The sequence below is a fragment of the Trachemys scripta genome, chromosome 9 (assembly GCF_013100865.1).
Source record: "Trachemys scripta elegans isolate TJP31775 chromosome 9, CAS_Tse_1.0, whole genome shotgun sequence".
NCBI lineage: Eukaryota > Metazoa > Chordata > Testudines > Emydidae > Trachemys > Trachemys scripta.
In genome coordinates, this window is record NC_048306.1 from 11,551,105 (window position 1) to 11,563,342 (window position 12,238).

The following is a 12,238-nucleotide window of genomic DNA, read 5'->3' on the forward strand; positions in this document are numbered from 1 at the left end:
GCTGCTTGGGGCGGCAAAAACAGTAATGCCGGCCCTGACACAAACCATGGTTTAGAAAAGGAAAACTGTCCAGTAAATGTGTCTGAGCCCCCAAGCAGAATATTTCACATGAAATTAGAACACTAAGGTGACACTGATCAAAGCCTACACTTCACGCCTCCTTAAAAGCTTTGCTCTCTTTCATACGTAAGGGCAGTAAGAATCTGTGTTCGCCTTCCATTAATGTGAGCTGGAAATATAGCACATATAAAAATGTCCAGGCTCATTGTGGTACTAAATACGTTATTAACGTAGAACCATGTGGGCCATATCCTCATCTAGTATAAATAGGCAGAACTCCATTGATTTCAGTTGGCAGCAGATGAGAAGCTGACTCTGTTCTTTGCCCTGTTGATTTGCATCTTGATATAGAATTAAAGGTTTTTTTTAAAAAAGAAACAAATTCAAAGAACAGATCGTTGTGATGATTGACTTACTTTGACTAAATGGAGATAAGATACTACTTGGGAGTGAAATAGACTGGAGATCACTTGGTAAAACTTTTTAAATTATAAAAGGGGAAGTGTCCTTCAAAAAAAGCATAGAGCCTTTGTACTCTTGCGTATTTGTGTGTGTGCATGAACACCTAACAGTATTCAACACGTTCCCTTCTTTCGTAATGCACAATAGTACTATCTCCGGAGAGTGCAAACTCTAGCCATGTACTTACCGCTGGAAAGACCAGGCTGAGAAATAAAATTCCTTTGCTGAATGCTTATTTTCTAAAGAAACCCAAATACCCCCCTGTACATTCAGAGAGAGAGAGAGAGGAGATATGGCAAGAAATGAAAATGAAATGAATATATTTATCAGAATAACTACACTGGAAATCCTGTCTTGAGGTGCTGATGAGAAACCACTTGTGCTCCCGTTTTGTTTGCATGTTACTCATGCGCTCTAGGTCTGGTTAATGTAACTTTATATGGATTGAAATCAAGATATGCAGTAGTCTACATTTTTAAAAGTGGATGTCTAAAGTTAGGCTACGCCAATATTGAGCTATCGAAAGCAGTGTCCTGGCTCTCAAGGGGATGACCACCAAGCACCTTCTGTGAGGAAAGCTACCAGGAGCCGGCTAAGTGCTTTTTTGAAATATATCCAAGTGCAATGAATTGGGATGTGACTCAGAGAGGAATTTTTCTACCCCAGTCCTGGTGATATCCCCTGTGAGGAGACCATTGTTCCTGAGGGTAAATTAAGCTAACATAGTCGTTTAGCTGGAGTGTACTGCGGTGCCTGATGGAAGCAGTGAACGTGGAGCCAGGAGTGTGCTTTCACTCATTCAATCCTTGGTTCAATGCACAATTTAATAGAATAGTAGGGGCACCGTGATTCTTTCATCGAATGTTTTCAGTTATTTCTCAATGATTATTTTCCATGTTTGCGGGCTGATCCTGAAAGGTGCTGAGGACATAGGAGTAGCTGGTGTTGAGCTCTACTCAGAATCAGGGCCTCGTTCGCTCAGACCTAGCGTCTACAATGGAGAGCAGAAGCAGGTTAGGACAGTTCTACTGAGCTACGTAAACATCGACCAGCTAGAGACACCTGGAGCATGAAACTACATGTAGACATCATTTAAGGGAAAAAACAAACTGGATGCTTTTATATTGGCCTGTTTCTGTTCCATATTCTACTCCTTCCTCCATCGTTTTTTGCTCTAATTACAGGATTGCTATAGTATCATCTCCTGCAGTCCCTGCACTTTGGTGATAACCTGAAGTCCGTCCCTTTAGCTTTTCACACTGCACGTAGTCATGGATCTCCTGATCAGAAAACTTGAACAGTTCCTTTAGCACAGGGAATTGCAGTGACTAAGCTAGCTAAAAACTTTCAGCTTGCTCCTTCTCCAACCCCAGGTTAGAAGCATTTTGTGGTTACATTCTCAATGAAAGAATCAGTTCCTCTAAGTGATGATGACACATCGGAAAGCACGACACTTTCCCGAGCTGCTTAAAATGTTTGCCTGACATTCATCTGAAAGACATTATGGTCATGAAGATAAGTGTGTTATTACAGACCCAAAAGACATTGGCTTGGTTGCAGAGACAGACAGAAATAAAAGCCAGTTTAATAAATACAGGTTCTGTCACATTTAACAGAAATCTGGGTCAGATAAAGAAAAGGAGCACAGTGCTCTGTAAAAGATATTTTGGGTAAATATGACCGTGCTGTTTGTATTATGGTAGGGTCCACTAGGCACTTTCCCCAGCTGTCCCAAAGAACTCACAATCCGAGAACGCTGACATTTGCTTCCCACAGATAATCAATGATGTAGGAGCAGGTTTTCAGAAGTGCTGAGCACCCGTGATGAGAGCTTGTGCTGTCTCCCAGTGGCCACAGGAAACCATTATGGCATCTGGGTGTAATGGTCCTTGGCCACCCCTCTTTTACCCCAGCCAACCTCCTTTTGCCGGTGCAGGGAGTGTATAAGTTGTGACAGCCCTGCAGCCCTGGGTGATCCTCCCATGGCTGGCTATGCTGTACTTAGAACCACTTGGTGTGGATGCAAGTTGTCCCTAAAATGGAGGAGAATCTAGCTCTACTCTGGCTGGGGGGAGGGATAGCTCAGTGGTTTGCGCATGGGTCTGCTAAACCCAGCGTTATGAGTTCAATCCTTGAGAAGGCCACTTAGGGATCTGGGGCAAAATCAGTACTTGGTCCTACTAGCGAAGGCAGGGGGCTGGACTCAATGACCTTTCAAGGTCCCTTCCGGTTCTAGGAGATAGGATATCTCCAATTCGTTTACTTGTGTCACCTGGATGTACTCTGTCCCCCTCTAGTGGTGGCTAGTCTGAATTTAGTGTTTGATGGCATTTAGCTCAGGCAGTAGAGGCTTATGCATTGAGATCCAGAGATCCCAGGTTCAATCCCCACTCTTGACAGCCACAGAAGCTCTAACATTGCTTAAAGGTGGCAGCGGCATTTAGTTTGCTGTGTTAGCTCATCAGCAGATGCTATTTATCTCTTAGGGCCAAATCTATCCTCCCTTGTGCCAGTGCAACCATTCCTTGGGAGGAACTGAGAGAAAACTGGGGCCTTTACTCATTTTCTGTTTCATTATTTCATCTATTTCATTAACATATTAAAAATAACCCCAAACTTTAAAAACCGAAACAGTAAAATCCCAACTAGCGCCATATTCTACTTCTGCCTTGGGAGTGTCCCATATAATGGGCTGCAACCCGCTGTCATGAAGGTCAGTGTGAGGTTTGCCATTGATTTCAGTGTGAACAGGATTGGACCCATTAAGAATGTAGCTGGGCTGTGCTGTGGTGTGGCTTGCTCTGCTATCTATGTGAGTGTCTGTATCTCTTCATGAATGTTCTAACTTAGAACCATATCAGATGACAAAGAGCTGTGAAGTTATTCTGGCTGTTCCCTTTGCAGTACTGGTTTGCGGTCTATAGTACACTTCCTACTGATAGTCCCCTGTTAGCAGCAGCATCCTCAGTGATTCGGCTCCTTCCTTGACATTTTTGCCTTTTGGATGTAGACAGTTACCATGTTGCGCGCCCACCTGGCGACCTCATCTTTTAGTCGGCGCTTAGCCAGTCTACCCCTATGCAGCGGTTGTAATCTTTTCTCATAAATCTTAGGTTTGTTTCTGTTCTCTGAACTCTTTCTAAAGCTGTTTGACCATGTGGTGTCCAGAAATGAATGCAATATTGCACTGGAGCTGTATCATATAGCGACCAGGACTGGATCTTTTTCTAGAAGTTACATTATAGCTCAAAGAGAAGTTTTGGGTTTGGTGCAGAAATGACTGTACCATGGCCAGTGTTTTGCAGAAGGTCAGACTAGGTGCTCATACAGGTCCCGTCTGACCTTAGAATGTCTCACTCCAGAGAGAGCCCAATTCAATGCCACGAGAGTCAATGGGAATCTTTCAGTGGGCGTGGATCAGGCCCAGAGAGAGGATTTACCTCCTGGTTTTGTGATGCTGGGCATACAACCCAAATTCACACGTGCCTTTTTTGTGTCCTGTTGCACTGCAAACTCCTATTGACAGAGTGCTGTCCAGGGCTGGCTCCAGCTTTTTTGCTGCCCCAAGCGGCGAAAAAAAAAGAAAAGAAAAAAAAAAACGGTTGAGCTCCCGCCGAAGTGCCGCCGAAGAAGAAGAGACGGAGTGAAGGACCCGCCGCAGAAGTGCCGCCGAAGACCCGGACATGCTGCCCCAATACTGGACGGAGTGCCGCCCCTTTCTATTGGCCGCCCCAGGCATCTGCTTCCTTCGCTGGTGCCTGGAGCCGGCCCTGGTGCTGTCCACTGTTTCCCAGGATTCTCCCTCCTTTTAAATACAGAATCTCTGTTTCGGATTATTCCACCTCCCCGCCCCCAGCGGATTAGCTTGCATTTTCCTCAGCTGAATCCATTTTGTTATTTCGTGCCCATAGTTCAAGCACATTTTATGGTTGCCTGGTGGCACTGGCCTTCCACAAAATGGTACTAAGACACACCAAAGCAAAGGAAGCATAGAGGAGAATGTGCCTCTCTTTTTATGCCTTCAGCCTGTTCCTGTGCAGTTTAGTTTTAAAACATGAACTACGCTGGGAATATATTGCCGCATTTACTCTAGAGGAGTGAACTGAAAATGCTGTAGGTAAACTGTGCCGCCCTCCATAGTGTCATCACACCCAGCAGCCAAGTCAAATGGACAGTGAAGCAAAGGGAGGGACAAGAAGCCAAATAAACACAATATGGCCAAATTATGCCTTCCAAAGCAGATGCGGTGTTCCCATTGAAGTAACTGGGAGTTGCACATACACAGCCGAGGGCAGAATTAGGCCTGTTCTTATGTACAATAGGTGTAATAATTATATCTTTGGTCCCGACTCGCAGTGTTGTGAGATGATAATTATTTCCCAGGTGTTACCATGACCTTGTTCTAGTGCGGTTTGTTTACCACTTCAGTATTGTAATTGCACCTTTTTAAAAAGTTCCCATTTTCAGCTCGAAAAGCTGTAATTTAGTATTGGATTTCTAACTGCTGACTTGGAATTGGAAGCTTGGCCCTAGTTTGGTTTCCTCCGTTCCCTGTTCATCTGCCACAGACATCATAGACCTGGAAATCAGCTCTACATCGGTCTGAAGGAAAATCTTTATTCTATAGAATGCACCGAAATCATTTTGCTGGTTTCAGTTCCCCAAGCTGTGCCATGGGAATAGATTACTTCTCTTTAACCAAAGCATGTCCCTACAGCCTCCGGAGAGTCCTGCTTAGGTCTTGTCTACATGAACACTTAGATTGTGGCAAGCTGGGGTGTGAATCTACCCCATGCTAGTCTGCTGCACACTAAGTGTTCGTGCCGCTGGGCATTAAAAGTTCCCTAGTGCATTTAATCTACGCTCATTGCAAAGCCGGGTAGATCAAAGCACACTATGGGACTTGGATTGCACGTCAGTAGGATCCACACGGAGAGTTAATGAGCGGCAGGCTGGTGCGGGGTAGATTTATGCCCTGGTTTGCCACGTACTACGTGTTCATGTAGACAAGCCCTTACTACTTCTTCTACAGTTCCTCCCCAGATGACATTTGCACCCAGCCTACTGGATAATTTTACACAGTCTCCAGTGTATTATGCACATGAACATCCATAGTATTTCTTAAGCTAACAAACATGATTAATGAATGAGTCACTTGCATACATACGTGCTTTTCCATACACCCACGTAATGAATAGGCCAGGAAACAATAAAGATACCTCCTCATTTACTCAGTTTTGACATGCTTGTCTTTATTTTTCCCTCTGATACAAAAAAATCGATATCACTCCCAGCTTTCTGGCAGGAGATATTTGGTTTTTAGTTTGCTAAAGATCTACCAAATGGTCATCACAGCAGGTTTTGTATTTACGTCTTTCTCTTTGCTTTTATTCTAGGGCCCCACCTATTATAGGTTATTTACCCTTTGAGGTTCTGGGAACGTCAGGTTATGATTATTACCACGCTGATGACCTGGAGCTTCTCGCTAGGTGCCATGAACACTGTAAGTTCCTTTCCCGTTGCTTGCAGGGAACTGATAACATGAGCTTATGAGTGTTGTGCAAAAATGTATATGTTCATTAGGGAAATTCTTCCCTATTCCTGTAAAATATGGCTCAGTTCATGCCTAACTAGGGAAGAGGAATGATTATTTTATCAGGGCAAATTTTATCAGTGAGAATTTCCAAAACAGACAGATATCTGTTGTGTTTGGGCGCTGGAAGTCAGTCGCCCTAACATGCGGTTACATTGCAAAACTGGGAACCATAGCTCTTGTCCTCCGTTCCTGACTCTGCTATTGTGTTACTGTGCAAACAACCTTGATTCTTGGCATGCATCCGATGAAGTGGGTTTTAGCCCACTAAAGCTTATGCCCAAATCAATTTGTTAGTCTCTAAGGTGCCACAAGGACTCCTCGTTCTTTTTGCTGATACAGACTAACACGGCTGCTACTCTGAAACTTGATTCTTGGGTTTTTGCTGATTGTCACAGCGGCTGGGCACTCTCCATTCCCATTGTCCTCAATGCGTACTTAGAACCTCTGGAAAACAGGCTATAATTAAGTTCTGAAGCAGGTTATAATTAAGTTCTTTGTGCCTAGATTATCCATCTGTAAAATAAGCATAATAGTGCCACCTCATTAAGTTGTTGTGATACTTAATTACTTACTATTTGTAAAATGCTTCTACCATACTGAGATGGTTTCTCAAGAAATATTGTGTACAGATTCCCTGTTGGCTAAAACGGGTGGCATCTGTCTGTCAGTCTGTCTCTCAAATCAATCTGAGAGGAGGGGGTAGTTTTATCAAAAGTGCAAAAGAACTAACTCTATAGGGCAGGGGTGGCCAAACTGCAGCTTGTGCGTCACATGCAGCTCTTTTACTGCTAAAGTCTGGCTCCCAGAGCCCGCCATGTCCTCCCTTCTCCACCTACCAGACTGGGGCAGGGGGGAAGCTCGGGGCTTCTGCCCTGCAGCAGAGTGGTGGGGCCAGAGGCTTCTGCCAGATATGACTGGTGCCTCTTGAGGGGAGGGGCACATTCGCCCCCCACTCCCAACATCTTGAGTCATGCCCCACCAGGCACGCTTCCCTTCAGCAACCCATCTCTCCAGCTCCCAGGTGTTAGTTCCCCATGGAGAAGCAGCTGCAAACGGCTGGGAGCTGCAGGAAGGGGCTGCTGCTCCCCCCACACTCCCCCTTCCCTGCTTCAGGCTTCCCGCGAATCAAATGTTCGCGGGAAGCAGGGGAGGGGGCGGAGACTTTGGGGCGGGGGCGGAGTTGGGGAGGGGCGGGGCTGGGGGCGGGGCCGGGGCCCCATGGAGTGTCCTCCATTTGGAGGCACAAAATATGGTAACCCTATGTGATCCCATGTTCTCCCCCCTCCCCCCATGCATCCCCTCTGGCTCCTGCCCAGTGGGGTGGGGGGTCTCAGGGCTTCAGCAGGAGCGGGGCTTAAGCTCTGAGCCCCGGCAGGTGCACCCCGGCTCTCGAACGTCTGAAGATCGTTGTATGTGGCTCCGACGGTCAGTAACTTTGGCCACCCCTGCTAGGTATAGTTGTACAATAAGGAACTAACGAGGGTGTATGTGTAATCCCTGCCCTCTGCTGGATAGAATCAGAACTGCTCAATGGTGTGTCACAGTCCTATATCGCTATAGGGCCAAACTGTCTTAATAGCTAAAGCAGAATCTGAGTCTATCCAGCAGAGGGCTGTCTCCCTTGGAAACATTCACGGGGGGCGGGGGGTGGAGGAGTAAAACCTCCCTGAACTTTCATCCTGGAGTTTTCGTGGGATTTTTGCAGGGACAGTTTTGAGGTTCCCTAGATCCCAGGGGATCTGCAGCTGCCCATTGTCATCAGGGTGGAAGCTCTGTGCCTGCACTAACTCTGGAGCCACTAGCCAGCTCCCAGGTGATACGGCTTCATTGGCAAGATGTGGGCAGCTTCTGGGTGGATACCCCGTGGGTGCTTATTCCCACCCAGTTTCAGATCTCTGACCCCACAGAGGACTCTCTGGGGTTGGGGATGAGAGGGTGGGTGCTGAATAGGCAGGGGCAGATGCTTCCCCACTCCATATTCTGCACAAGAAGATCAACCCAGAAAGTCTCCCTTGCACTGATAACTCTGGGGAACAATCAGGTCCAGTGTGTATGCGAATGTGCCATGTGTGAATGCCATTTATTGGGGCAATAAGGTAACAAGAATCAAATGGAGCTCCGCAGTCGAGTTACCATGGCCCCTGTGTCACACTTCAGGGCAACTGCACCTGTATTTCCCCTATGTGGTCCAGCAAAGGCACCCACATAGGCTTCTGGCTCCCCAGCTCTCACCTCTGATGGGCGGAGACATGCATCTGTCTCCCTCCTACTGGGATATTTCCAAGTTGCACAGCTTTGTGAATTCCACACCAAGTCCGACTGCCTAAGCAGGCCTCTTTTGCCTTCTCCTCAGAGGCTGGAAACAGCATAATTGCCCACAGTAAAGTTACCATACAGCCCTTTGTAAGCAAGCACATTTATTCTTAAGGTAAAAGCAGTACAGAGAAAACATTAAAAACAATAAAAGAACCTACACGCATGCTAATAAGCTTACTGGAGATCACCCCAACTCTACCAAGGGCTCTGACAGGGGCTCAGTCCTTCAAATACCACACAGATGGTTTTCTGTGGTTACACATTCATGATACCTTTTGCTCAGAATAAGAACACCCAGGAATCTGAGTCACTCCTTTATCCAGCCTCGGTCTTTGATCTGGGAATAAGTAAGTCATAGACAATGGGTTTCTCCTCAGGGCATAGCTTCAAAAGGGTTGGGTCCAGAGATGGAAATTTTCATTTCCCTCCTCCCAAATATTTCCTGGGAAACCCCACGCAAATTTACTTATCCCAAACTTTCCTTCTTGTCTGGCCCATTGTTTAAAAGAGTCCTTTGATGCTCAAGGGTTTACATTAATCATGTCTCCCTGGAGATGTGCCATGCAATCCCACACTAATACATAAACGTTTGCATTTTTAATGCAATGATCTCCTAAAATACATAAACTGAATTCAGTAAGGTTTGTCCAGTATATTTCAGGAAATTGCCATGTATGTCACACACTGGTATTATTGGTTACATGTCATGACCTGTAATAGTGTGTGCTGAATGTTCTCATTAGCCAGATTAGGAAGAGCACTCAACCTGCTGCTATCTACCCAGTGGTTTGCTTTTAAGTTCTTCAGGGACCATGCCATGCCTGGCTTGCTCCTGCTACAATATACCATGCTGGTGTTACTACAGATCTCACTGAAGCTTGAACCTACTCTAAGGAGGGGCTGGGAGGTGGCATTAAGTAAATGTGGTTGTTTTACTACCTGGTGTGGGTTTGTAAAGCTTCTCTGGTATTGTTTTATGACCCCATATTTTTTTCATTTCATCTGAACCTGAAGCCTATAGGCACCTGAACCCCTATAAACCAGCTCTGTTCTCTACCTCGGTTGTGCAGGTGGTGGGAGCATGTTCAGCTACCCCATTGGAGACAGCCAGCCATGACGTGAATGCACACTGGAGAAGCTTAGATGAAAACTCAGGTTTTAAGTTCCTTCGTAAGCGCTCAATTGCCCGTCTCAGCTGCTTCTGCTCTCATCAAGACGGAGCATTATATGCAACACTTGTAGCTTCCCTAGGGCTTATCCATGCATGACAGTCATGAGCCTCACATTGTAGTGTCCAAAAGGATGCATTTTTGACCTCTCTAGCATTAAAGGCTGTATACATAGGCGCCGGCTTTCTCCGGGCCCATGGGGTGCTCAATCCCCTGCTCCACCCTGACGCTTTCCCCCACCTGACCCCTTCCCCCAAGCCTCCACCCCCATCCCGCCCCCGCTCTGCCCCAGGCCCAGCCCCCACTCCACCTCTTTCCCGCCCAGTTCCATCCCTTCCCCTCAGCGTGTCCCATCCCCACTCCTTCCCCTCCCTCCCAGAGCCTCCAGCACTCTGTGAAACAGCTGATTGGGGCAAGCGGTAGGCGCTGGGAGGCAGGGGGAGGTGCTGATCAGCGGGGCAGCAGGTGGGCAAGAGGCACTGGGGAGTGAGGGAAGCTGGCTGCCAGTGAGTGCTAAGCACCCATTCATTTTTTTCTGTGGTGCTCCAGCGCCCATGGAGTCGGCACCTATGGTTGTGTATGTAATATAGTATATGTGGGTGGGTGGGTGACACCTTCCAGTACTATAGACCCAAGACTGTAGATGCAATTATAGAATTTGGAATCGAGTCAGTTTCAAATGGTGAGTTAAAAGTAGTTTCAGGTACTTCATGTGCTTCTCGGTCCCCCGGCCTTATCTTGTGCTTTTACATCCAGTTTTTTTTCTTCCCTCTTGCTGTGCAAAAGACCCAAACCAACGACAGGGGATTGAGTGCTTGGCTGAGTACACAGAGGAAACAGTGAAAATGACTACACACAAATTGTGTCAAATGCATGAAGGAAACTAACTGAAATAATAGAGAAAATTGTTTTGGTCCAGCTATATATTATCAGCTATAATAATCTTTGGTGCTATCTGGAACAGTAGTAGGTAGAAAAATCTCATTCAGACAGAAGTGTGATTTTAAATTGACAGTGTCCTTTTATTACCATGTGCTTGCAGTCAAGGGCTTTTTACCAGCCATAAGGGTGAGAGGTGGGCAGGGAGGGGTAAAGAGGAGCGAGTGGGGGGTCAGGGTCTTGGTGGGGAGAGGCAATGCAGGAGCGGGGCCCCAGGGGAAGAGGCAGCGCAGGGGCGGGAACTCACAGGGAAGGGGTGGCGTGAGGGGGGGCCTTATGGGGAACGAGGGGTGGGAGGTCAGGGGAGAAGGGGTGGGGCCTCAGGGAGAATGGGTGGTGCGGGAGCAGGGCCTCGGGGGTGGTGCAGGGGGCAGGGCCGCAGTTCAGCCTATTTAGATACCTAACTCTACTGGATCTGTGGGTGGAATCTGGTACTCAGGTATCTAATCTACCTACTTAGTTACTTATATTCCCCATCCCGATATTTTCTGAGTACCTCACAAGCACTAAGAAAGTTATCTGCTCAACTACCCCTGCAGGGACAGGAAGTGTTGTTATCCCCATTTGGCATGTGGGCAATCTGAGGAACAGACGATTAAATGACTTGACCAAGGTACTCAGGACATCTGTGGCAGAGCTAGGAAGTGACTCCAGCGCCCTTGGCTCCCAATTCAGTGCATTAACCACAAGACCATCCATTCTTCTCTGTGGGCCTCATCTAAAGCCCTTCAATGTCAATGGGAGTCTTTCCATTGAGCTCAGTGGGGTTTGGATCAGCTCCTGAAAGAGTTCAGTTGTAGACACAGTGAATTGCTGGTGCAAAATTGTGCCTGTAGTTTGGGAAGCCCTTTTAAAAGCCTGGTCATTAATATTACATTTTTTTAAACAACCCTCGTGAAATGGTATTTTAAAAGGGAGATGTAAGTGGTTAACTTTAGACACAACTGGCTCTCAAAAGAAGACTTGGTCCCGCTATACAGTCTAATCTGTGGATATTTCAATTAGCAGTGAAACAGACTTCCACTTTCAGATCAGGGTTCGTCTATTATCAGCTTCCTGACTTTAAGCCAGCGATGTCTGAAATGCGTGCAGGTAGACTGAGAAAGTGCCAATGTACCGTTCGGTTGATGTCATTTATAGGTCCTGTTCGCTGGCAAAGAAGCAGAATCTTCACCTGTGCCAGCTATGACCATTTATAAAAATAAACCCCAAATATTGGAGCACTTGCTTTTTAAATTAATAACTGCAAATCACATTAAAACCCAGCACCTGGTTGAAAATGTAAGCGATGTTGAGGAAGGATTGATAACAATGTTAGCGGTGTTAGACGGGACAGGGCTATTCTTCTAATCTCAATTACAATCAGAATGTAATGGTTATTAACCAAATTGTTTCTTTTTGTTTAACAGTGATGCAATTTGGAAAAGGAAAGTCGTGTTACTACAGATTCTTGACCAAAGGCCAGCAATGGATATGGTTGCAAACGCACTATTACATCACGTACCATCAGTGGAACTCCAAACCTGAGTTCATTGTTTGTACACACCTTGTAGTTAGGTAGGAATATGTGCTTAACCCTTTCTGTTAATCAGTGTCCTCATCTATTCCATTTTTCCATTCTTTTATGTGTTAGCCAAATATTTGCGATGTGATTTGACTCACTGTGATGATACATAGTTATATAAAATTATTATGG

General features: G+C 46.2%; 1 protein-coding gene across 2 annotated transcripts in view; it reads left to right on the forward strand.

Annotated features, from left to right (window-relative positions):
- PASD1 (PAS domain containing repressor 1) overlaps positions 1-12,238 on the forward strand; it is a 47,252-nt gene that overhangs the window by 14,861 nt on the left and 20,153 nt on the right. For both annotated transcript variants that reach the window (XM_034782522.1, XM_034782524.1), the window contains exons 9-10: positions 5,919-6,025; positions 11,952-12,099. In XM_034782522.1, the coding sequence (XP_034638413.1) occupies positions 5,919-6,025; positions 11,952-12,099 (255 nt within the window). The remainder of the gene's footprint in view (positions 1-5,918; positions 6,026-11,951; positions 12,100-12,238) is intronic.